The sequence below is a fragment of the Triturus cristatus genome, chromosome 1_1, assembly GCF_964204655.1.
Source record: "Triturus cristatus chromosome 1_1, aTriCri1.1, whole genome shotgun sequence".
NCBI classification, from domain to species: Eukaryota; Metazoa; Chordata; class Amphibia; order Caudata; family Salamandridae; genus Triturus; species Triturus cristatus.
The window spans coordinates 104,325,143-104,352,232 of NC_140579.1; the positions used below are offsets into that span (position 1 = coordinate 104,325,143).

The window sequence follows — 27,090 nt, forward strand, 5'->3', positions numbered from 1 at the left end:
ATTCCCTCATCTCTTCCATTTCCCAGCTTGTCTCGTCCATCTCACTGCTAAGTGCTAAGTTATCCCACTTCCCTAACAACCTCCTGAGGAGTTCCCTGCTCCCGCGCCCCAATAAAGCCAACCACAGTCTGTCCTCCACAGACATCGCCAACTTACTGGCTAGCTACAAGACTACCAACGTCAATCCCCCTCCACTTTCCCCTCCTAAGAATCCTACTCAATTCTCTATTCAGATCATCTCCTCTGTCAGATCTATCCAGCCTCCCTCTTCTTCCCTGGCACCCTCATACAAGAATCTTATCCCCATCTCCCTTAATAGCCCAAACTCCCCCATCACTAAAACAGTTGCGTCAGAGCTGCATTGTTTGCTCCACAACTGCAGATCTGCAATCAAGCACAAACTGGAAATTTCCTTCACTATCACCCATCACAATCTTGACATGCTCTTCCTCACTGAGACCTGGTTCAATGACTCATCTCATACTTTGTTTGATCTTCTGATACCTACCGACTACTCTATCCTCAGAAATACCAGAACTGACAAAATTGGGGGAGGTGTCGCTATCATTTTCAGAAACTCCCTTCAAATTAAAGTCCTTCCTACCATCCTCTTCCGTACATTCGAATGCCTATCCCTAGAACTTCAAGTACATCACGGCTCACCTTTCAGATTCCATGTCATCTACCATCCACCTGGTAACTGCTCTCCCTTTTTGGGGGAACTCACCGACTTCATCAGTGACCAATTGTCTCAAAGTGACAGACAAATCTTCCTGGGTGACTTCAATCTACACTGGGGCTATTTGGAAGACTCGGCTGCCAACAAGCTTGCCACATTTCTCTCAGCCAATGATGTTTTCCAACACTGCTCAGAAACTACTCACTCTAAGGGCTCCATTCGGGACCTTGTCTTATCCAAAGCAGAGCTGCTCACTATTGCTCCCCCTGTCCATGTAGACTGGTCAGATCACTTCCTGATTCCCTTCCGTTTTCATCTATTGCACGTTATTACATTCGGCCACCCAAAAGGACAACTACCTGGCTCCGCAACACTGAAAACATTGCTCTTGACACTCTGTGTGACTCTGCATTGCAATCACTTCCTAGACTAGACCCTAATGTGGATGTCAATGATCTCACCTCCCATTGCCTCTCAATCCTAGCAGTCGAAATCAATATAGTTGCTCCACTCCAAAGCAAAAAGAAAAGACTCACCCCCTCAGCACCTTGGTTCAATAAAGCTCTCTATGATGAAAGGAAAAACCTTAGAATCTTGGAGAAACAGTGGAGACAATCCTTAGTCACTTAGCAGAACTTTGCAGCCATCTCGGAAGATGACCTCCTCAAATGCATCCTTGAAACCAAACCCTCCAAACATTCCTCTGACCCCATCCCTAGTGGCATCACCATTGATTTCTACACCAATACTCTCTCTTAGTGAACCAGACTAGTTAACCTCTTCCTTAATCAAGGCTCCCTCCCTGCAGCCCTCAAAACAGGACAGGTTACCCTTTTCTAAAAAAAACCTCTGCAGATGCGAATGACCTCAACAACTTCCGCCCCATCACCAACCTCCCTTTTCTTTCTAAAATCACAGAAAAATGTGTTGCGAAACAACTTTCCATACATATTATGGACAATAATCTCCTTGACGTGTTCCAGTCTGGTTTAATCCAAAATTGCAGCACTGAAACAGCCCTGCTGCAAGTGATTGATGATGCGCTGCATATACTCGATTCTGGGGAATCGTGCCTTCTGATTCTTCTTCACCTCTCTGCAGCCTTTGACAATGTTAATCACAACACCCTCCTTAACACTTTTCAACAGAGAATGGGCGTGGAAGGCTCAGTGCTTAAATGGTTTGCCTCATTCCTCTCGGACAGATCCCAAGTGATCAAGATAGCAAACAGTCTTTCGTCTCCATTGGCGGTAGGTCAAGGCGTCCCTCAAGGTTCTATCCTTGCACCCACTCTGTTCAATCTCTATCTGGAACCATTAGGGAACCTCCTAAGTAAATCTGGGATCCACTACCATCTCTATGCGGATGACACCCGAATTTACCTCAATGTGTCTTCCACACACGATCTTTCACTACTCAACTCTATTCTCAACTCTATTCACAACTGGATGCTAGTTCACCAACTCATTCTCAATCCCACCAAAACTGAATTCCTGCTCCTATCTACCTCTCTCTCCCCTCCTCCGGTTCAATCCTGGATGGATCAGCTGAATTTAAAAAGGTTCAGCGCTGGGATACCCTCTGGGTGACTACGCGCTCTAGAAAACCATAAATTAAATTAAATTAAATTAAATAAACCCGTCATTGTCGACAGCGCTAAATCCCTAGGAGTCATACTTGACAAAAGACTCAACCTAATCTCCCACATCAACTCCACTGCTAAGAACGCACGTTACCAGCTGCGACTTCTTGAGGGATCCGTTGGTTCTTCCCGGAGAAAGACCTAAAAACACTGGTCCAATCGCTAGTTCTCTCTAGACTGGATTACTGCAATTCTCTTCTGACTGGCTTACCCAAATCTCACCTCTCCCCCTCAAATCCGTCCTCCATTCAGCAGCTCGCTTTATTTCAGGATCCAAACGAAGTGACCACATTACTCCTATCCTGTCTTCTCTTCGATGGCTTCTCATCGAGGCAAGATCCATTTATAAAACTGCCTGCATCACCCATAAAGCCTTGCACACTTCTTCCCCTCGTTACCTGGCGAATAAACTGAAAATATCAGGAGGTTCGAGACCTTCTCGGAATGCGGAAAAGTTTCTGCTTGAGCCACCCTCCTTCAAAAAGGAAAGATCGATGGCTCAATCGTTCTCAGGTAATGCGGTGAGAATCTGGAACTTGCTTCCGCCATTGCTCCGTGCCACCACCTCCATCCAGATTTTCAAAGCTGACCTCAAATCTCTTCTCTTCCAAAGACACTTTCAGAACTAATACCCTCATTCTCAGACCCCTCCAGGAAGTTAGTTCATCATTGTAAATTTGTAACATCCTCTTGTTCATTCCCCACCCTTGATTGCTGTCTGATATTGTGTTATTGCCTATATGGTTTTACTCTACCTCTCCTGTTTATTTTTGTAACTTTCTATTTTGTACCATTTCTCTCAAGTAACGTAACTAGTTCTATTGTACAGCGCTCTAACACCTTCGGGTAAAGTCTGCGCTATATAAAAATGCATTAAATAAATAAATAAATACAATTGTGTACTAAAGGCAGTGCCAGCCATCTTTGAATGGGACAGTTGTGAGAGCAGGCAAATCTACAGTGACCAATATCAGTAGGAGCCCGAGCATTTCCACTGTGATATAACATAAAGTGTATTTTTAGACTGGGTATGCGCCAGACATTTGAAAGAATATAAAAGAGAAAGGTGAAAGTGACTATATCGGCCATGGAAATGATGTCTTCAGCGGTAAAGATGGCTTCAGAACTGAAGCTGTGTTTCTGCGCAGGAGTCATTCAGTGTCTCAGAAACCGCAAAAGGTTTCCTTTTCCGGTTCAGGGTTGCTGTGTTCTGAGAACCTAGTAGACTTCATCCATGCACAATGCGCGTGCTCAGTACCCATAGTTAAGGTGGCGACGGCCTATGTGTTATTCACAGCGCATGCTTGGGTAGGCGTGACCCGGAAGCCCCGCCCCTGGATATCAGCCCCTGAATCCTCGCCTGCCGCGGTGGCACGCTCTTTCTTCCTCAGCACCCTGGATCCTCAACACTGCCGCAATCATGGAGTCCGTACCACCCCCCGCGTAAGTGTACGAATGAGGGAAGGCGTGCGAAAGTCACTGAGTTAAACTTGACAGGGAGCGGAGCCTGTAACGAAAGCGCGAACTTCCTCTGCCAGGGTCAGCCTGCACAAGGCAATCTTGAAGTGTCACGGCGCGCGTGGTCGGCAGCCAATGCCGCAATCATGGCGTCCGTACCACCCCCCGCGTAAGTGTACGAATGAGGGAAGGCGTGCGAAAGTCACTGAGTTAAACTTGAAGGGAGCGGAGCCTGTAACGAAAGCGCGAACTTCCTCTGCCAGGGTCAGCCGGCACAAGGCAATCTTGAAGTGTCACGGCGCACGTGGTCGGCAGCCAATACCAGCGCATGTCTCCCAGCCGCCGTAGAGACGGTGGTGAAACCGCGTGGGCCTCTTTAGGTCTCGCCTGAGATGGCGCTTTTTTTGCGCTGCTCTGGCGAGAGTTTTTGAAAGCGGGATTTAGAAGTGCAAACTAGTGGCTTTTCAGGCCTCCAGGTACAATGCATGTGCGCCGGGCGCGCGCACTATTTGTCAGCCTGTGTGATCACTTTCGTGGCTACTTTGATGATCTCAGTGAGCTGTGCTGCCACTGAGAACATCAAAGCGGCGGCGAAATTGCTCACCATTTGCCAGCCTGAGTGCCTCTCTCCCCTTAGTGAGCGCGACGTGCTTGTCCGGCTCCATAAATTTTTGTTTGGGTGGGCCAAGGGGGCATTTGGGTGGGCCACTACCGGACCAATTTGTTGCTTCAGGAGGTAGTCTACAAGCCATAGATTACATCATATCTACTTGAAAACAGTCACTATGATACAAGGATTGCTTCCGTGTGTATACAGAGCATGTGGAGAGTTATTTATTGGCGCCCCACCACTGACCTTTCTCTGTAGATACCTTTACTAACACGCTCCAACAGGGCACTCCATCTCTCTGTAGCCCCTCTCGACCTCCTCCTCAGACTCCCTAACTACCACCCTCCAGTAGTGCCCCTCATCTCTCCGTATCTCCCACCCTGCCCCCATGACCTCCTCCTCGGATTCCCTCACTACCACCCTCCACCAGTGCCCCTTATCGCTCCATACCCTCTCCCCATATTGACCTCCTCCTCGGATTCCCTCATTGCCACCCTCCACCAGTGCCCCTCATCCCTCCGTAGCCCTTCCCTCAATGAGCTCCTTCTCAGATTCCCTCACTACCAACCTCCACCAGTGCACCTCATCTCTCCGTATCCCCCCTCCCCCCATGACCTCCTCGGATTTCCTGATTGCCATGCTCCACCAGTGTGCCTCATCGCTCCATAGCCTCTCCCCCATTAACCTCCTCCTCAGACTCCCTCACTACCACCCTCCAACAGTGCACTTCATCTTTCCGTAGCCCCTCCCATGACCTCCTCCTTGGATTCCCTCATTGCCACCCTCCACCAGTGCCCCTCATCGCTCCATAGCCTCTCCCCCCTATTGACCCCCAGTGTTCTTCATCTGTTAGCCCCTCTCTCATATTCAATTTATTTGTTGTATAGAGCTACTCATAGTGTAGGGTGTCACAGTACTTGCATCATGCACACATTATGCAGAGACAATGAATCCTACAAGTATGTAAATCAGCCTATAGGGAATGTCACATAAGCCAATGAGAATTACAAGGTGTAGGAATCACGTCATCCATACTGGTGGGCAGTATGTTTTAAGAGGGTTTGGTCTGGAGACGCACAAACGTAGGATTTAAAGCATACCTCAGTGGTTACGGGGTTGGCTTTACTGATTAAAATGTATATCTGACATGACATAAACTCTTTATAGCAACATTAGAGTAATGAAAGACTGGTAAAATCTTACTATATTGCAACACAAAAACAATACGTTCTAATTATACCATTCAGGTTTGTATGCAGCTCTTTGATGTCAGTTCATAGGTCACTGTCCTATTTTAGGATTGTAACTTCTGTACTGCAAGTAACCCACTGAGCTATCCACATAAAATACAGTATCTGCATTTAAAAATTACGAACATACAAAATATTGCTCTCCAGCAGGATCATTGATCGCCAGAGTTATCTGGACATTTTAGTAGTTGTGTCTTGCATCCGTCATAACGATACAATGATATAAATTAAATATACACGGCATACACGAAGTGTCTTGCTGGGCCCTCACAGATTTTTAATATATTAACTAATATACACACATCCCCGAAGCATAAATGGAAGTATGTATCTACCTAGGCCTATGCAGATTAAAAAAAACAGAATAGCCACAGCTACGTTCAAACTCTGTCACAGCCGGATCTGAAAAACAGCTGAAGGGGTCTGGAAAGGTGAATCAGGATCAACAAACTCCTTTTCTCCAGCTCGCAGCAGGACGGTACGCACAGATTGCAGGTACCAAAGAGGATTTCTCCTATTCGCCATGTCCCTGTACCTGCACCAGTAGGCGGAACACAACCCACATTTCTAAAAGGAGATGCGTGATTGGGGGTGCCTGTGAGAAAGAGCCCAGGCAGCTCCTAGAAAAATAGCGTTCAGAGGAACATTTTAAATTACAGTGGCCATTTTCTGTTGGCCTTCCTGACATCACTGCGAGGGCTACAGTTCATGTTTGGGTGGGCCAGGCTCATGTTTGGGTGGGCCTGGCCCACCCGCCAGAACCGGGCCTGGCGACCTGCTCTACCCTCTTCCTTATCCCACTTCCTGCTTGTTTTTAGGTCTCACCTAGCTATTGAGTTTATGCAATCGCTATGCGAGACTCTAGTAAGGGGCATTTCAAAGTGCTCCCAAAAGTGGATTGCATGGCGAGCACGCGCACAATCACGTGCATCGTGCCGCCATGCAATCCGTTTGGGGAAGCGCTTCAGCCCACTGGCGCCCTCGGCATCGTACTTCACAGGGTCCGCTCCCCCGCCAAGCGCGCCACGCTCCGCCGCGTCTCGCCGTAAATGTACTTTAACTTTCGCGCGGCGGGCGCTCTCGTCCGGACCACTTGAGTAGCCGGGCTGGTCTTGTCCTCCTTTACATCAGCTCTTCCCTCACCTCTCCGTTAAACCCCCCCCCCCTTCTGACGTCTTTACTCTCGCCAAATTCTTTTTCACAAAGCCGCTTTTGTGCACATCACAAATGACCCCACCTTCAAATGCGCCAGTTCGGAAAGATCTGAAATGCGCCTACATGTTACAGAAATGCATTCTTTTAACTTTAAAGACATTTGATCATATATTTGTTTGTCATAGCTCGCCAACCTTCACCCCTTCCTTCGCTCGCTCTCTCCCTATTCCCCGCCTCCCCTTTGCTTTCTCCCTTCCCTTACTCCCCCTTCCCTCATCTCCTCCACAACCCGAGCTTAATCACGGCGTCTCTGCTTCTGCACTGTGAGATTTTGGGCAAGTTGAACTGCACAATGCACTAGTTCGGAAAGCTCTGAAATAAGCCTACATGTTACAGAAATGCATTCTTTTAACTTTAAAGACATTTGATCATGTATTAAATCTGAGCTTAATCACGGCGTCTCAGCTTCCGCACTGTGTGATTTTGGCCAAATGATGGTGGTTGGCAATGGTGGTTCAGTTTCATGGTTTGTGGTCTGAACTTCCTACTGTGTCAGTACTGAACCTTGCATGAACGTCGACAAATCTGGAAGGCTACTTGCAACTAGAAGAGCGTGTTGTAGAGGCCAGATCAGTTGACTCCGGAACACGGGGCTGACGGTTTGATCACCAGATGAGGTGTGGTGCCAGGGCGTCTGACGCTGGAATCTGGGGCTCACGGTTTGATCACTGGCGTCCGGTCAGCACAGCACCATGTGTCTCTGGGCAATAGCTTGCTTAATCTTCCTGACGGCCCCCAGTGCCGGGATGCCGTTCAGGTAGCTGTTCATGTTTTACAAATACTGGATTTACATTTACCGGCGGAAGCTATGCTCAGCACCCTGTGCCTCTGGGTGATATCTCACTTAATCTCCCTGATGACCCCCATCGACTTGTGGCCCCTAGGGGTGATTAGTTTGTGATTTACATCTACTGAAATCATACTAGAAGTGAGGATCTCCTAGCAAGCTTACATTTGCTCAAGTTTCGTTACGCACTGTGGTGGCTAACTTTTGTTGTGGTTCATTGCTATGTGATCGGTAACTTATAGGACCAGAACATTAGCTCCTATTCTGAGGAAAATTGGTGCTTCCAAATATTTAGATCCGTCAACTGGTACTCTTGTCTTAGCCAAAATTGCCTCTTGCTGTCCTCCATCGTGAAATGGAAGAGGGGGACGTGTCAGGGCCACCCTGCCTCTCTAAGAACCCAAAGGCCCCTGTAATTGCAAACATGCTTCAGCACTTGCCTTTTAAGGCCAACCCCACAAAAAAAGCCAAGAAAGGGATGATTGAATCAGATCGTTCCGATAAGGATGTTTTTTTTAATATGCCTAAGGACTCAAGCGGCTTCACCTCACAGATAACACCCCCAAAGCAGGCCTGCCCTGCGGTGAATTGTTACTCACCAAATTGAATGCTGTAGCTTAGTATTGTGCGCCAGGCTGTGTCTTTTGGGGCAGAGTTGAAATGATGGCATAAGATCGGTCATATGTTAGAAGAAAACAGGCAAGCTAAGCTGTAAGTTACCCAACGCTACTTCCAGGAACAAATGTAATGGCCACACAAGTTAGCACAGGCCTCTCCTTTCTCATCATGTGTTTTGTTTTCAGACTGAAAGATATGCTTCCTGTCTGTAAAACAAATTATATTTCCACAACTCACAGAATTGTCTATTCATTCACCAACTGCTTGTCTTTTAAAGGTCTAATTTATACATATCCCTACAAGATATTTTCTTGTTTAGAGAACGTACAAGTGTTGCATTACAATCTGGAAGCTACCTGTGCTCTTCTGCCATTATGTGTGGTAATAAGCCATCCTCAAAACAGACAAGCCAAGCAGCGCATTTTACGCTGTATGTAAATGAAACGTAATTGTAGCATCTGTACTGCATAATTGCCTGAAACGTATTTTAAGGGCAGCATGATTTGGTTGTGAATATTACTGGATACCCCACACACATGCCGTAATAGTATGGACTTGAAGCTCCGCCTACTCTCCGCCCATATTTTTCATTGAATTATGTAATTGTCGTTTGTAAATACTGCCTTCTGATTCTTAATAGGCTTGTTAGTCCCTCCTTAGTACAGCCTTGTCTTCATTCGTAACCTCCCATGAGGACTGGCCCTTTTACTTCTGTTGTTACACAATATATCTTATTTAGTCTGTAAGAAATAGTTTCTTTGATGCGTTTCTCCTGCTGCAGGCATGACATGCTTTCCTGCAACATGCAGTGCCATGTGCACTTTCACTTTTCAAGCAGCCCAGGGGAATAGCGGCGCTTCTTTCAAAGGAAGTAGGTCTTGCATTTACAGGAGATGAGCTATTGGCATTGTAAATGACAATGGCTTTTATTTATTTGTTAATTATAACAGATAAATAAAAGGTATTCACAGTTACAATGCCAATAGCTTAAATCTTGCAAATGCGAGACCTATTGCACTGCAAATGCTTGTTCTAGCTTCCCACCATCTGGCATCCTGCGACATGGGTAATGGTTACAAATTATCCAAATATGCATTGTTCAATTACGTGGAAAAAAAGGAGGCGATGACAGACACGTATTAACACTCCATATTCCCAGGCTGCTAATTTTGGAAGAATTTGCGATCATTCCATAGCCATTGCCTTTTTTGTTCTAATTTTTACCATCTTAAGTCGTGCTTGAGGTGATGAAATCCTTTCTTACAAATCACGGATCAATCGCACTTGAGGAAATACCAACTAACACTGACACCTGAGGGTTTATCATCATATCAGCCCTTTGATAACTTATAACCGTGTTTACATGTGTCAGCATTACTATTGCGGTTTATCCACGCAGACATTTCTGGCACATACGAAGAGAGCTGTTAGAGCAATGGCTGGGCCTTTTCTAATAAACAGACGCTGAAAATAGTACCTGTGATTTACTCTATTTACATTGCGATAAACAGCAGGAAATGTCCAGGCTAATATGCAACTTCACAAGTTTCAAGTGTCTTCTTGACTCAACTGGTAGCCTGTTGGAATTTAGACATAAGAACTGTTATAAAGCTAATTCTGGGCAATTCATGATTAATCACAGGGCTGGTTGCTGGAGTTAAATGGTGGTGGTTGGTTTTAATTGGCGCATTTTAATCCAGTTTGTGTTCCGATGTTTTTTCTGCCGACACATATAAGTTCACGGCCCACATGCCAAATGCCACAACCATTTAGGGGAAAACATTTACCAATGACCCTAAATAATATCCATTAAATCATTTGTTATAAGTCCTTAAATCTTCCAAACGTGTTGTGAAGAACTGTGCACAAATCTACATTTTCCTACAATTAACATTCTCTAAAAGTGAAGCAGTATTCGGTGAACGTCCAGTGCATCCATTTTTGCAAAAAAAACAAAGTATTAAATGTACATGTTATACTTATAAACCTGTATATTACTTATATTTGCCCAGTGATAAGGTATTAACGCCTTTTGGTTGGGCACTACCTTTCTCAACAAGCTTTGGCATAGCCAATAGGTCTCGCCTTTGGGTCTTTATAAGTGTTTAGTTATCCAGAAGAATATCCTTGGTGCAACAACATCAACTGTTGCATGGCTAAACACTTATAAGGTCCCAAAGGCGAGACCTATTGGCTATGCCAATGCTTGTTTTTTTTAGTTATCCATGTACCGGATTAGGGACCCTCAGATTCCATGTTAGTGCACCCGCCTCCTGGAAACAAACATTCAGTATGCTGTCATTAAATTGGCATGCGGCATCCTTGTCGTTACGTCCCATAGGACTCAGCTAGACTAACCTTTACCCCACTTTTCAAGGAACCCTAGACTTAACTACACCTATATGCTGTTCAAGTAAGCGCACAGAATACATTAAAAACACCACACTACGACCGCTAGTGCGAACTGTCTGCCAAATGTAATCTGTCAGGGCTCTCCCTTTTGTGAAGATTAAAGAATCTTTTTAAAGTGATATCGGCTGGAAATATGTACTGATTGTGGAGACTTTGGAAAGTGGACTTGATTAATTTGTTGCTTCTCATTTGTCACATTCTTTGATTTGGGTTGTTGGACAGGCAATTCTTAGACTGGCAATGATCGGATTATTGTAAAGAATTTAAATAGTAGTGCGGCATGAATCCTTAGCTGTGTAGGTGATTTGATTGCATGGTTGGATTTTGTTCTGCATCTAACATTACAGCCTTCTTGTCTGGTTGCATTTGTGTAGCTAACCTCTGCTACTTGTGTCCTACTGTCCGATTTGTTGCTTACCTGCCAGGTAGTGTTTGTGTGCTCTGCGTGGGAAGCTTTTTTTATTTATGTAGAAGCTCTGATCAGACCCAGTCGTGTACATTGATATTCTGGATCTCCTTATGTTTGGAATAAAGTATCTTGGGTAGCAGTCATAGCTACCCTTGTCTGGTGTTGTGCCTCTACATGGTCTTGATGGGCACTGGTGAATCTCCAAGACCAGTCTTTAGCCTAGCTATTTTTTTCCACATAAATATCCTACTCTACTTGTGTGTCATGTCTACGGTTTCTATTTCTGGGCGTACCACGTAAAGCCTCTTCTTTTTTTGAGAAGCAGCTCTGCGTTCTGATAATGGATGTGCCTCCATATATTCTCAGCACCCATATGGGCTAAACTTCAGCCAACTTGCCTTCAAATCACTACTTCTAAACCCCCGAGAGATTCCTACGATTGATATTTTTATTAGCTTACAGTGTAATGCTGTTTGCGCTTTTAAGTGACTTGTGTATTTGACTTTGCAGCATGACCGAATGGGAGGCAGCACCGGCTGGTGCTGAGACCCCCGAAATTAAGCTCTTTGGGAAATGGAGCACAGAAGATGTTCAGATCAACGACATCTCCTTACAGGTAATACATTTGTTAGACTGGGTCCCTCTGGACTTATCTCACCTTTGTACTGTTATTACTGATTTGTCGTATATTTGGACTGTACCCATTGATCAGCTCTCTTCACAGCTCACTGCTCCATACGCCGATAGCCATTGTTCTGCATGCATGCATGTCGCTTGAGGGATTCACTCTCATCTTAGCGTTTGGGTGGTACAGTGACTGTTATAAGGCGAATACAGTGTTCAACTCACGATGAAATGTAATTTATGTTTTTTTTTCAGGATTACATTGCTGTCAAGGAGAAGTATGCCAAGTACCTGCCCCACAGCTCTGGTCGCTATGCAGCCAAGCGTTTCCGCAAGGCCCAGTGTCCAATCGTGGAGCGTCTCACTGACTCAATGATGATGCATGGTCGTAACAATGGCAAGAAACTGATGACGGTGCGCATCGTAAAGCATGCCTTCGAGATCATCCACCTCCTGACAGGAGAGGTAAGACCAAGAATGGGATGGTACAGGTAACACAGGACCTCCACCATGGCATCGTGCTTGTGCTCTGAGTGTTTGTCACTGGAGATGAAGGCTTCCCTTGTGCAAGATATGCTATTGGCTCTGAAAGGCGAGTCTGGCTGGGAGTTTACCCAGAACAGGATTTGTCTACTGGGTTGTTAAAAACTTTTGAGAAATCGGTACTGCCCTCTCCAGCTCCCACAGTACTTGCTGCTATTAGTACTACTCGCAGCAGAGGCAAATAAAACCACTAAATCCGCCATTAGTGTTGAGCAGAAGGCTCCGCCTAAAACTATTGAGCAGCCTGCACAGAATGACGATAGAGTAGCTGTGGGGGGCACAGTATTCTCCACCCAAAACCTGATAGCGATAGAGGGGCATGTAATGCACAAGCAGTGACCACAGAGTATAATGGGCGTACAGTTGAGCTACCCCCTGAATCAGTACCATATGTGGTAGTCCTAACCGGAGTTCCCACGCTAGCAGAAGGTACAAGAGAGGGTTTCTTCCAGCTAAAGCACAACGTTATGCATTGGTTGGCCCTGAATAGACCTCTCCCCTGTAATATCGATGGCGAGATCTTGCATGTTCGGCGCCTCCCGTGGCTAGGTCGCAGGGTTAAGGACCTACAGGGGGATATTATTATTGTTAACTTCAGAGAGCAGGGAGTTGTTAGGCATATATTAAACTGGTTCCTGGGGAGTGAAAGTAATTTTATCACTCCCTACGACCTAACGTATTTCTATCCAAGACCCCTGGTAGGTCCCCCAGCAAATCCTGGGATCTTAGCTTGTGATAGACCTAGTCATCATCCCGCACCCCGAAGCAACTGGCCTGTGCCCCGTGTATTGTACCCCTTGGCTCCTAACAGATCTGTTGGGTGGCATAATATTCCACAGAGTCATTGTGGTCCTAGATGGAGAGGTATAACAGGCCCACTGACCCCCTTGGATGTGTCAAATAGATTTAATGCCCTCTCGGGTATGAGCGATTGTGATTGACAGTCAGAGCCCTTAGGGTATTCTATACCTGCCTGCGTGGAAGTGGAGGGATTGGCTGACTGTGGTAACACCCCTAAGACGCTGATACCCGATCAGGGATTGTACTCTCCAGTGGCCATCCATTCTCCTAATCGATCCACACTAAGCAATCCAATAGTGGTAGCGGAGGTTGTGAATTCAGACGACACTAGTGCTTCTTGTATAAAGAATTCTGCACATGTACAGGGAGGGTCCGATGGCAATGGACCGATGATGGGTGTTGTGTTGGAATATAGCGGGCATTTGTAGGAATCTGGACCTCCCCGAATGGCACTCACAGGTAGAACAGCACTGTATCTGCATCTTCCAGGAAACTTGGAGCCTTGAACCTGTTTACAAAGTTGGATATTCCACATTATCTGCCTGCCCTTCAGTCACCATCTGGGAGGGGCCGGCCTTCGGGGGGACTCCTCATCTGGGTGGATATCTCTTTGGGGTGTAGTATTACTCAGAAGTTTAGTGGCTCAATGGACATCCTTAGAATCTCACTGAAAGGCCCAGGATTTAGGGGGCACCTAGAGATTCTGAATGTGTATGCCAGAGGTACTAGAGGTAGCTCTTTTTCCCCCACTATAGTATTACTGGAGAAAGTCTTAGATGAGTGTGGTGAGGATGCCCAAGTTATGGTTGCAGGAGACTTGAATTGCACGTTCGAACCACTTGCCGCAGAAGATATTCTGGGTGTGGTAGAGGATGATGTGAGGAGGGGTATCCCAGCATGATCTGTTGAGCCGATAAAGAGATGGACAGAGGGCGATCCAGTTAAATTCTATGACCCAGGAGCACGGCCTGCGAGCCGTTAATGGAAGAACCACCTCTGACCCATTGGGCAGTCATACATACAACAGGGCTAACCATTCTTCCCGGATCGACTACATCTTGCATGATTTTGACCTTTGGCAGTCTGTTGTGGATATGGCTGTAGTACCTACCATAGATAGCGATCATAATTTCCTTTCGCTTTTCCTAAGGCACCTATGGTTAAATCATAGTACCCCAACCTTATCACCAGCCAAAAGGTCAACATCGGATGTCACTGTCTAATTAAGGTAGGCGTCTCAAATGGCGGAAAGTAGCCTCTGACTCACCAAAATTACAGGCCATAGATCAATTTTTTGGAAGCTACACTAAGTGAGTTGGCAACAATCTCCTTAGATCATTCTGCTATACCCAGGATTACGCTGATGTTCCAGGAGACCATCAATTCGATTGGTAATCTTTTCAAGGCGCAAGTACGTGTAGGTAGGCCGGATGGCCACCCCAGGTCAAAAGATAAGCAGGGGTGGTATACGTCAAAATGCAGAGAATTGAAGGCGTGCTTTATTCAAACTGACAAAATCGCAGCCCCTTGTGCTGCAGGCTAGAGCAGAATACAAACGAGTGATTGGGATTGCAAAAAAAGAATGGGAAGATGAATACTGGCAAACTTTAAGAGAAGCTAGCACTGGGCGGGATGCAGCCCGTTTTTGGAATACTTTTAGGGAAAGGAACAGACCCGATAGTAACCTTATAACGTGCAACATAACTGGTCAGGCCTGGTTCGAACATTTCACTAACTTGTATTCGAATCTTCAAGAGGCATTTGCCACCCCCGCATCCTACAGACCCTTAGTACCCACAAGAAATGAAATGGTTTCCCCATTTACAATTAAAGAAGTAGAACACGCAATTAGGTGTATTGTGCCACAGAAAGCAGCGGGACCCGACGGAGTTCCGGGGGATCTGCTGCGTTCAAACCTGCAGAGGTGGGGGAAGCTTATTCATCTTCTGATTAGTGCAATCGACAAAGGAGCAGCCATTCCCGACTCTTGGAAGGGGGGCAGAGGTTGTCCCTATCTTTAAGAAAGGCCGGAGGGACGACCCTGCAAACTACCGACCGATAAGTTTATTGGATTCAACCCAGAAGTTTGTGGGAAAGGTGCTCCTAGAAAGAATCCTCCAATGGATCAAGGACGAAGAGATTCTGTCGGACTATCAGGCTAGTTTCAGGGCTGGAACGGGCACGATAGAGCAGGCCTTCAGGCTCTTACTACTATATTGGAAGGTGGTAGTGATAGGCGGAGGCAGTCTTTATTTGGCATTTATCGACCTGAAGACTGCCTTCGACCTTGTGCCCAGAGAACAGTTATGGGGCGTGTTAGCTGAAATGGGGATTCCACTAAACATCCTTTCCATCTTAGTGCGCCTGCATGATGGCAATTATGCGCAGGTACGTTGGGGGGTACCGATGGCCAGAAAACTAGCAGGATCCCAGTGGCAAAAGGGGTGCGTCAGGGCTGTGTCCTGGCTCCAACCCTTTTTTCACTTTATGTGAATGGGGTTGTGGACCATCTACACAAACAACCTTGGACGCACCATCATTGGCAGGGGAGAGAATTCCCACCCTTCTCTTTGCCGATGATACACTTCTAATCTCAATAAGCTCGGCGGGTCTACAGAGACTTTTAAACAACTTTCAGACCTTCTGTGACCAACGGGGCCTAGTAATAAATACAAATAAAACTAAGTACCTGGTATTAAACCCCCCAAAAAAATTAGGCCGACCCCCTGTTCTTAGTGAAACCCCTCACTGTTTTTGACTATCTAGGGATCCGTATTACAGATTCCATGCAGTGGACCCCTCATTTATTAAAAATGTCTCTTAACCATAAAAGGGTTATAGGGGCACTTGCTAGAGAGCAGAGATCCTCTTCAACCAAGCCCATTGCCCCTGTTCTGGATATCTACAGGGCAAAAGGAGTTAGTTCCGCTTTGTATGGCGCTGAACTTTGGGGTACCTCTAACATCAGCGTCCTAACTAAGTCTGAGAATAAGTTTTTAAAATGTATTATGTCTCTCCCGCAGAGTACACCCACGCTACCCCTTTTTTTGGACCTTGGTTGCCAGCAAATTAGTGACGTAGCAAAACTGCGTCCACTGCTTTTATGGGCTAGGCTATGGCGCGTCCCCGAACTCGCCAAGTATGCTAAAGGCCTAGCAGAGGTGATGTCGATGGTAGGCTGGTGTAAGATCAGATGGCTTACTGATGTCAAGTCTATGCTTGGCAAACTAGGCCTTAGTGAAGCTTGGGTAAACAGGTCTTCCCCTCCGAAAGCAGCCTTGAAAACCTTATATTGGAATTGGGTTAGAAGCAGAATTTCACGGATCCTTCTCATGGTAGGCTCACAGAAGAATTTTTAGTGCATAAGGACTCACCCTGTTTGGAGCTCTACCTGGATTTGGTCTGGAAGCCATATGATCGGGCCCTTTATTTTAGATTTAGAGTGGGGTCCCTCCCTGTGCGTGCCCAAACATCTTGCTGGAAACCGCCCTACCAGACAGTTGCATCTTGTCCCTCCTCACTCCCAAAGAGACAATTGAACATTTTCTTTTTGCGTGCCCGGCCTATGTTAGCCCAAGGCAAACGTGGCTTAAGCCCGTGTGTAGGGCCTTGGGCACTAGTCATTCATCTGTGGCACTTCGAATTTTAACATCAGATGCCTTGTATGTTTTTAGCCTCTCGAAATTTCTGTCATGGGTTAGGTCAATCAGGGTAAAACGGCTGTTAATCACTGTTTAATTGATGACTTTTAATTGTTTATTTGTTAACTCGCTTTTCCTTTTTTGCATAAAAACCTGTATTTGTTTTCCTTGTTTTTAGATACAAAATTTTAAACGATTGTGCTTTTTTTATCTGTCGCTTTTATGCTGTAACAATCGAAATAAAGCTACTGACTGACTGATATTCACCCAACCTGGAAATGTGTCCAGCCAGTCATCAAATGTACAATTTTAACTGGAGCGTGCTTTGTGTAATGACAAAAATAACCACCCCCATGGCATGGCCTCAGGTCGTTGCATGTAGTTTGGGGGCCTGTATTGTATTAAAGACCCAATAATTCTTTTTTTTGTTGTTTTTTTTTGTTTTGTTCTGCAGAACCCTCTCCAGGTCCTCGTGAATGCTATCATCAACAGTGGCCCCCGGGAAGATTCCACACGTATTGGCCGTGCTGGTACTGTGAGGAGACAGGCTGTGGATGTGTCACCCCTACGTCGTGTCAATCAGGTACACAATGTTTTCCCCCAGTTTGCTGCAATTTTCACATTTGTATGCCATCTTAATGTTCTTCCAAATGTGTTAACAATGTTGCTGAGACACTTGTGTATCCTGTGGATTATAATGGGGCTGAACACTTAAAGCAGACATTCTGTTCGATGAATCCTGGGTGTGTTCAAGATGCATCCCTGTCTCAAAGTGTGAGACAGTCCCCATCCTCCTCTCCAAGCGTTTCCTGCTGTCTGATCTGAGTTCTGATGTGACTCTCCCATTACTCTTTGCAGGCAATATGGCTCCTGTGCACAGGGGCTCGTGAAGCTGCTTTCCGAAACATTAAAACCATTGCAGAGTGTGTGGCTGATGAACTGATCAATGCTGCTAAGGTGAGCCATTTGGTTTTGTGGCATTGTCTGGAACTCTAGAGTTTTTGGAAACCAGACCCAAATGTATCAATCAGCGCGCTTTACATGAGCACCATTTGCGTTAGACTGCTGTGGTAATTTGTTCTGTTAGCCGCGGATAGATTGTGATTTGCCCAGGAAGCAGGGTGTTGAGTGTCCCTGCTGAGACTCACTCATTTCCGAGGTAGACCACTCTAGCCGTTAAGCCACATTCAATTGAGGGTGTAAAATGTTATCAATATTCACTCCTATTGCCCCCCAAATGTGCTTGTTTGAGAATCTTGAGCATAAAGCAGTTTTAGCTGCCTTGTTTCTCTAGCACTAGGTTTGCAATAGTCGTAGCAGTGTTATGTTAGTCGTAGTAATGTGCACTGTGCAAAGCCTTTTGTACAAAGGCCCATGTGTACATTAGGTGTATAGCCAGATGGTGTATTCTGCATCCTCCACATCCTCTGCAAGACCTTCAAATGGATCCCCCTGGAGTCAAGGAAGACAGTCGCCCATGCACTCATCACCAGCAGACTGGGCTATGGAAACACACTATACGCCGGCATGAACAAGTCCCTACTCGGAAAACTCCAAACTATACAGAATACCTCCGCCCTACTCGTCCTCGGCATCCCCGAAACAAACACATCAGCCAACACATTCGAACGCTCCACTGGCTCCCCGTGGAGAAAAGAATCCCATTCAAGATCCTCACCCACACCTACAAATGCCTGCACAACACCGGGCCCAAATAACTCAACGACGGAATCAACTTCCACGTACTCAAAAGGAACACACACCCCCCCCCCCCCCCCCCCCCCCCCCCCGCGCCTTGAGTCCCTCACGGGTGAGTAGCGCGCCTAACAAACCCCTGATTGATTCTAGTGCGGAATCTATTCGGCGATGTTATGCTACTTGGCTACCACGATTTGTTCCATTTTTAAGCTTATTGAAATTTAGAACTGAGATCTTGCAGGTCTTCACTTTTTAATTAAATTGTTTAAATTAGTAGGTAACACAATTAAAATGTTCCACGGCTTCATAGTGTTGCTTAATCAGGGGTTACATTATTAAACAATAACACTGAATATTAACAATAACACTGAATATTTAAGGCTATCACAAATAAGAGAATGGACCCAAAATGAGTTGGGTAGAGGGGATTGGCTAGGAGAGACAAAAATAGAGGCATTAGTGAAAAACTTGAGTAAGCTATATTAGTTTGTTAATGCATCCATGATAAAGTTACATAAAGAGAAAACATTTGAAAGGACATTGAATGGATTGATAAATTAGTTAAATCTATAACATCCAAATTTGACCAGGAGAGTTACCACAATCAATATTAATTGTAAAACCATGAAATCAGGTGTGCTGTGAAGGGAAAGAAAATGGAATAAAACCAAGAATGAAGTGAGACTGGGGAGGATAACCCGATTGTAGGAAATCGATGCAAGAAGCAGAGTGTAAAATAGATTTATAGTAACTACAGTGAGCAGTCATACACAGGTTAAAAGAATCGCAGCCTGATCCTTGTGGAAGGATTGAGGTATGAACTAGTTAAAGCACAGCTACAGTAATCTCATGATAGAGAATATTGCCATCCGGCATGAAAATGTCAGTAGTGGCCATATGGTGGAAAATGATACAAGTAAATGTGACTCAAACACAGACAAAAGAAAGTTAAGGCTGATATAGTTCTATGGAGTATATGTTGATTCAATACCTGTCAAAGGTTAGGTCTGTAAATACGTTAAAAAAAGGCTTTGGTGGACAGTACATTGGTAGCGACGCGTTCAAGGCCATTTAACAAAACATGTAAAGCTTTATCTACAAAATCAAATATTAGGAAAATGGTGCTAAGAGGGTTTTCTAGTTTATAGTGGTTAAAAATGGACTTCTAGATGCTTCTTACAGATGGAAAATAAATCAGAAGTGATAAGTACAGCATGTGGAAACATGCGGGAAGTGTTCTAAACAGAAGTATAGAAAGTTGGTTACATTATTTCGCCATCCTAAATTGTTCTGAATTTACAATCAGATTTCTGTAGTGTCATTTGATACTTTAAACATTTTTTGAAGGCTCAGATGTTTTCACTGGTCTTTCTGTGGAGCTCACAGATTTTTTTTTAATATGCACAATTGGCGATATAGATAAAGTAGGCTGTATTGGTTTTCATAATCCATAATTTCATACTCCTGTTCTTAGTAGACCCCAGACGGGAATGCTCTTTATCCAAAATATAGGCAAGGCACATACAATTGTAACGTTTGTAGAATTCTTCCACATAAATCAAAGTAGTACTTTTGAAGTTATACAGTACATTTCAGTCTCATTTGGGTGTAATGAGTTCTTCAGTGTGATGCCTTTCCTAAAGATAATAGCTGGTTTCCTGGTGATAAATTTTGTTAAAAAATTGTGTACAGTTTCTGTATCTGCTGAAAATGTTGAACATTAGACTCATGAAATTTATGACAAATCCTTATTTTAAAAAAATAATCTGATTCAGTTTCTTCTGGTTATTGTATTAAATTATCTCTGGATTTCAAAGAATTTGTATTGTGTGCTTTCATCATTTTCGTGAGCCTCTGTAAAAAAATGTTTCCATTGTCAGCCTTCTCAAAATCTGCATCAGAACTCCAGTCTAAGACCACTAAAATTCCGCAAAGAGACTATTTATTTCATGCCTAGAATGCGAGGAGGTAGCGTGCAGAACACGATTTAATGATGTTGCGTTTCAGATAAATGTCTAGAAAAGTAATGTTGTAATTACTGATTTCAGTAGTAAATTCAATATTCATTCTGTTGAGTTTTTTTGCGATACTCAGGGAAGCATGGTCTCTCTTCCAGTTAAATACATCAATAAACCTCAACCGTAATGGTAACTAATGTTTACATTTTTAAGTCTGGGCGTGAGGAGAGTTCTTTCAATGTTACCCTGAAAGAGAACTTACGGTGGTGTGAATCGTGAACCCATCCACAGTTCTCTTGTTGGTATAGTGTTTTCATAAAAGAAAAAATGTTTCTGAGCACAAACTCTGGCAGTTCTAATATATCACTCTAGAACTATAGATTCGCCTGTGTAGTATACAAAAACTGTTGAGTGCATTTAATACCCATGTCATGGTCCATGCAGAGGTATAAAGACCACATCCATGGTGACCAGAAGCTCATCGTCACCCCGTGGGATGTCAAAATAATTTGAGGAAGTCACCATCTTATGTATGATGTGATTACCAAAGGTGCAGTGTAGATGTCTATAAATTGACTTTTTTTTTTAAGAGATTCATCACTATACTCTGGTTCTGGTTTCTTTTGAATCAGTACAACAGTGAAACCCTCACATTATGTAGAACAATAGTCCTCAAACACTGCTTAATCTCCTTTAACGGCAGCAAATGGCAATAACGGTGAATCCAAGTATTCCAGACCAGCTGCAGTTTTTACTTTACATTTTCTTGATTAAATATCTGCTCCGACCAGCAACCAAGAGTAGTTAGGTGGTTTTAATGTAATGGCTTCGATATTGCTTCAGGTCAGTAACTATCTACATCATAGAGCAAATTCCGAAAGCATTAAGTAACTTGTGACTAGTCTGAACTTGTGTAGGTGTCAATATTGTAGTTCACAGCTAATGTTTATACACTAGTACACTTTAAGCTAATGTATGAACTCCGAAGTCCTGCAATGCCTAATATGAATCCTTGATATGTTAATTGCCCATATAGTTTTCTCCTAAGCAACAGGCTCTTACAAAGAAGACTTTTGGAAGAACAACTTTACCCTTCCGTTTTGACCAGACTACATTTTTCCAGTAATAGTGATGCATTATGGAGTTTTTGAGGACTTGTTTGTTAGAACAATTCCATTCATTTGGCTGTTTTCTTTATATGTATTTATCTGGTGCTTTTCACTCTGCTCTGTACGATCTGCTTCTATGTATTCAACATTGTGCACAGTTCCACCCTTGGGTGCTGTATTTGCCATTGTTGCACAAGATTGTGCTTTGAAAGCTGATAACTTCCTTTACATTTCATTTCTAAGACAGCAAGTTTGAAGCCACCAGGCTTTTTCAGTTCTATTTTTCGGTCTGAATAATCCCTTTGCTTGGAAATACTGGACGTATCAATAGATCTGAGGATGTGACAGTTTCTCACTCTAGAATATGGTGTTCAACCCAGTGTCGGAGGATTAGAAACTTTATTGTGAGTGAGGATTTGAAAGCTAACGATCTGTTGCCTCATGATGTTTTTAAAGTAGGTTTACACTTGGACTATTATAATACAAGTGCTAGTGAGCGAAGCCCTAAATTCTTGGACCCCAAAAATACCTCAATAGCATGCCCACGGGTGGATGGGTCAGGGACGATGTTAAATCTTTATCTCTTGAAGCAGGGTATTAAAAGAAAAGGCACTACACACAATAGTTAAGTGAGTGCCGACTCAACTGAGTTTTAGGGCAGAATTAAAACAAATTTAATTAAGATGTATAGGCATTGCCATGAAGGCTCTTGGCAATAGAAGAATACAGAATAGGCAAAAAAGAAAAATTCTATCGCCCAAATGAGGAGCAAAATTAGCATCCCTAGCAGCATCGGAAAGGTCTGTGGCTCATCCCCAAATTTGAGCGTTATTGTAGAAAATGTTAACTGCAAATTCATCATGGTGTGAGCAAAAGGATAACCAATTTCTAGAAATCGGAGCACCGTTTTATTAAATGTCATATTTCCTTACATTTAAGCACTCTCCGTTATATGAATATTGATTCAGCCCTTCTATGTTAATGTCATCTTAAGATGGCAGGACAAACTAGAAACAAAAGGAACAGCTATGTACTGTGAACGAATACAGTTCAGTGAGCTAGCGGGAAAGAGCTTGAGTGGTTTCAACGTTACTGAGCCCATGTTGGAAATGTTTTCTTTGTGAACAGTAAGAGCGTAGTCAATGGAAATAAACATGACTTCACTTGACCATGTACTAGAGGAATAATAAGCGAATGTGCAGGGTTAGACATCCATTTTATTAAAGTTGTCGTTGAGGCAAAATTAGCATGACTGAGCAAAAAATGAAATTCCCTTCTGTGTCAAAATCCACTTCTATTTCAAATATCTCTAATAGTTTGCACAGAACCAGAATTTTTTTTCTTTTCTAAACATTAAGTGTCAGAACACATTTTATTTTGATAAAGTTTTGCTTTATTCCAAACATTACAGACCAAAGGGTCAGTTTCAAGGCACTTAATTTAAAATACATTCTATTAAAAGCCTTTGTTATAATCTATACACAGTCTGTAATCACACTTTTTCATAAGCGCTTAACAATTTTAAAATAAACACATTTACAAATGCAGCACGATAAGTCATTTACATCAAATATTATTCTTTTTCCAAGCAGTGCTATAGTTCAAACATTAGTGACCATACTACCCTATTTTCGTATATATTCTTTACAGTACACCAACTTTTAAAACCATGCATTATTTGTCCATGTGTCGACGCGTTTCGGTGTATCTTAGAATTCTTAACACCTTCCTCAGGACTCCGTTAAAAAAGTGACTTTATCCACGAGAACAACCATAAATTTAAAAGTGAATAATAAATTCAATTAAATTCAATCTTGACGTGTGTGGACCTAAACTAATTAATTTGGTTCAGTGCATTCTACATTCCATCACAATCAAAGTTGTGAAACTGCTAGTATTGGTAAATTGTGTCCTGATTTCAGGAACATATATAGTACCATAGATAATGGTTACTTGGGATCTTATTAACTTTGAAAAAGACCATTATACAAATTAGGAACTCACCCCATACTATCTTTGCAGGAGAATCTCAATAATATCGGTGGAGTCAAATCAATTAGTCCATCTCTGTGGTCCACCTCCTTTTAATGTTACGAAGATGCCACTGCACCCGTGTTCCCTACCTATAATTTTAAAGCAAGTCAACAATCTTTCTCAACACAACCAGAACTGTGATCTCCTTGCTTATACTTGGCAAACTTGACTCCTGTAACCCCAGGCTGGCAGGTCCTCTATATTTTATTCCTCAATATAAAGGTCTGTATTCCCTACAAGGATTCTGTAAAATCTCTCCAGGCACTCTGGCCCTAATACCGTCCCCAAGCCAGATGATTTTTAACTTCATGTTATCTGTACTCCTAATACACTGCTTGAAATCTGTATGCTATCCTCTGCTTCCCATCTTCTCCCATACTTGCTTTATATTCCACCCAAACCTTCCAGTGTGTTAATATGCTACGATACTGTTGCTGTGTACATTATTTCTTGTCGATGCGTTTTTACTCACCCGTAGAAACTGATACTACATCTCTGGCCAGCTCTGTTCATTGAGTGCTGGGTGTGAGGTTTACGTAAGGAATGCTTGGAGTGATGTATTGTGAGAAAGTTAATCTTTTAATCATTCCGACGAATGCACATCTTCTTGCAGATTTCATATCACCCTCTGACATTGCTAATTGGTTTGCATGTTTTATTCTCAGACTTAAATTAGTTTAGCTCCTTAGTGAATGAATTTTGGGAGTGTTTTATTTCTTCAACTGACACCTTCAAATCTAAGAATAGAGACAACTAAGTTATTTTCTGATCAAACTGGTAGGAGCCTGGTTTTATTGTGCTTTCTTGGTTTTCTTTACCAAAAAGAGCCTGTATTGCGTGTTTGCTACTGCTGAAAGCAATTTGTTCCATTTTAATACATAGGTGCAATACATATCAGTACTTTTCCTCCACGTAATAAAAGTACGTATGGTTAAAGGAAAACTGGCCACAGAACTTGAGTTCTATATTGTTTCACGGGTAAAGTTAACATCCAATGTGTCCTTAATAAATAAATGGGGAAATGCATTACCCCAACTTATTACTGAATTTGACACATTTCCTTGAGTTCCTCCCCATGGTTGCCTTAGTTTGCATAAGGACTCGTAGTGCATTTTGACTATCTGATATGTGGGGGGTGGGAGGTGTTACCGTTGAGGCCTTTTTAGAGAAGGATAAACTTTTCTCTTTGAGCTTTTAGTCTGAGAAGAAGTTTCTATCTGCTAGCTTTTTCCAGATTCATACAGAGACTTCCCTATTTCTTGAAGTAGTGAAGGTAAGTGTGGTAGAAAAGCATTCTATTTAGGTGGCTGAGCTGAAAAATGTGGGTGAAGTGTACAGAGTTTTCACCTGTATCACAAATGGTTGGCTTAAAGTAGCATCTGCTTGGACCTGCGCATAATGAATTATATTATCCATACCGAGGGACTATTGGATGCACATTTACTTAACCATGATCTGTTAAGTAGCAACCTCCCGTCATAAAGCAGTTTTCTGCTCTAATGACCTCAGTCACTACTTCTCCCATCTTTCTCTCCCTAAGTTAATTTTGTATTTTTCCCGTTCTCCCAGTGAGTGGAAAGAATTTTGCTTTCAGTAAGCTAGGTCAGTGAGTTAGTGATGTTACTTGACAGTCACAGATCCAGTCTTGCCCAGGCTGAAGTTTACACCTGTCATTTGTCCTACAGCAGTTGTATTACTTGTGGTCTTTGTACGTTTTGTATATTAAGCGCACTATCTCCAGCGAGAGTTTCCTGGTACAGAGCAGGTGTTAGACTTGTGAAATGCATTATTCACCCGTGGGGGTATTCGAGCGCTTGAGCAGGTGAGAGGGCAAATGAACCTGCAAAGTTATTCGAAGAGCCAAGTCTTCAGCTTCTTGCGGAACTCAAGATGTGAGGATGAGGCCCTAATGTGCTGGGGGGAGGTTCCATGTTTTGGGTGCAATGTAGAAGAAGCAAAATCCTGTTTTTTTGTTTTTTGTTTAGGACTCTCCTTAGCAGCGCTTGTGCTATCTCTTCGAGACCTGTTGTATTCAGGACATGGGCATAATGTTCTGCCCACTTTCCGCCCATCTTTTTAATTGGCTCCTGTCCTTTGCAAATGGTAGCCTTTCATTGGTTAATAGGCTTAGTAGCCCCTCCGTAGTACCACCTTGCTCCTAAGCATGGCTGGCAGTGGTTACTTTACTCACCAGCACATCTCGCTTTTGAGACCACCTGCAAATGTCCCTTCGTCAGCTCCACACACAGTACAACCTAATCTGGAATTAATCTAATTATTTTGTCACATTTCAAAGCTACTAATTGTATATATGGACATAGCTTTTTGAATTTACTTGTGATACTGTCTAGCATGCAATGCATTATGGGTAGGGTGCATTCACCATATCTCTTGCAGGGTGCTGTACCATATGTGACCAAAAGAGGACCCATGGGACTTTTTGGGGCACATATGGTCCTGCAACATGGCAAGGTAAAAAAAACATTGGCATTTATGCCAATAACTCAAACAAATGCAAGACCGATTGTATTTCTAATGCAATCTGTATCTCATTTTTTAAAATTAGAGCTGTTGGTGTTGAAAATGACTTTTTTTATACCATTGGCAGTAGTGCTATGCCAATATAATAACCACGGCAAATAAAAAGTAAAACCATTTTCAACGCCAACAGCCCTAACTTTAACAAATGTGAGACCTATTGCATTGCGCATGCTTGTTCTGTGAATGTAAGGGGTGTGAGCAAAAGCGAGGTAAGAGCGTAGGTATCTGGTTGGCTGGAAGTGAATGAGGCAGTTATGTTAACTGGTATTTATAGAGCGTGTAATCACCGGCAGGTCTCTTAGCGCATAAGGTATGTTGATCCAATATTGTTTAGGGCTTTGTTTGAGTAAGTAGCTTGAATTGTGTATTTAGCAACGGTATGTCTGTGGAGTTCCTAGACTTGCTCTGTGATGTGTGTGGTAGGTCCAACATGAGTCTTGCGGCGCCATTCTGAAGGGCCTGGAGTTTTTGTAGGAGTAGCTTGGATGTTCCAGTGTAGTGCATTGCGGTAATTGAGCCAGCTTGTGATTAGTGCTTAGGTGGCGGTCCTTCTGGTGTTCTTCGGTAGCCACTTGGAGTTTTCACGTAGGATGTGGCAGCAGGAGGTACTCACTGCGTTGACTTGGAGAGTTTGCCATCTAGGAGGATTTCCAGGTTTCTAGCTTGGTCTGTGGGTGTTGGTCACAGCTCTGATGGCCACCGGGGGGAGATTTTGTTACCGTACATCAGAACCTTCATCTTGTGGGAATTGATTTTCTGTATTATCTCCTGTATGATGTACCAGTATGTGCAATCCATTTTGTAACCTTCCCTTTTCTATTTCAGGGTTCTTCCAACTCCTACGCCATTAAGAAAAAAGATGAGCTGGAACGTGTGGCCAAGTCCAACCGCTAATCTGCTCGTTTTGTAAAAGTATTATAATAAAATGAATGAGAAAATATAATTGTCTGTTCTTTAAATATTTACCCTGTAAACATTCATAACCAAGACACAGTAAGGGGGGCGTGGCCTGACAGCATGGCCAGCTAGACGCATCTCGGCATAGCTCCTGCCCCGTATGA

At 43.6% G+C, this 27,090-nt stretch overlaps 1 protein-coding gene across 2 annotated transcripts; it reads left to right on the plus strand.

The window, feature by feature from the left end:
- Positions 1 to 3,605: 3,605 nt before the first annotated feature.
- On the plus strand, positions 3,606 to 26,972 carry RPS5 (ribosomal protein S5). Of its 2 annotated transcripts, none has more exons than XM_085609354.1 (6): positions 3,606 to 3,764; positions 11,591 to 11,696; positions 11,960 to 12,169; positions 17,144 to 17,272; positions 17,548 to 17,646; positions 26,855 to 26,972. In XM_085609354.1, exons 1-6 carry the CDS (start codon positions 3,742 to 3,744, stop codon positions 26,921 to 26,923), a joined length of 636 nt encoding a protein of 211 aa, XP_085465480.1. In that variant the 5' UTR covers positions 3,606 to 3,741; the 3' UTR covers positions 26,924 to 26,972. The 2 variants fall into 2 exon arrangements, with proteins under 2 accessions (XP_085465480.1, XP_085465512.1); XM_085609386.1 differs by lacking the exon at positions 3,606 to 3,764 and adding an exon at positions 3,863 to 3,948.
- Positions 26,973 to 27,090: the final 118 nt, after the last annotated feature.

Coding starts and splice junctions, on each gene's coding strand:
- RPS5 (XM_085609354.1), top strand. CDS start 3,742: ATGGAGTCCGTACCACCCCCCGC. Junction 11,697..11,959: donor TCAACGACATCTCCTTACAG/GTAATACATTTG, acceptor TTTTTTTTTCAG/GATTACATTGCTGTCAAGGA. Junction 17,273..17,547: donor CCCTACGTCGTGTCAATCAG/GTACACAATGTT, acceptor TACTCTTTGCAG/GCAATATGGCTCCTGTGCAC.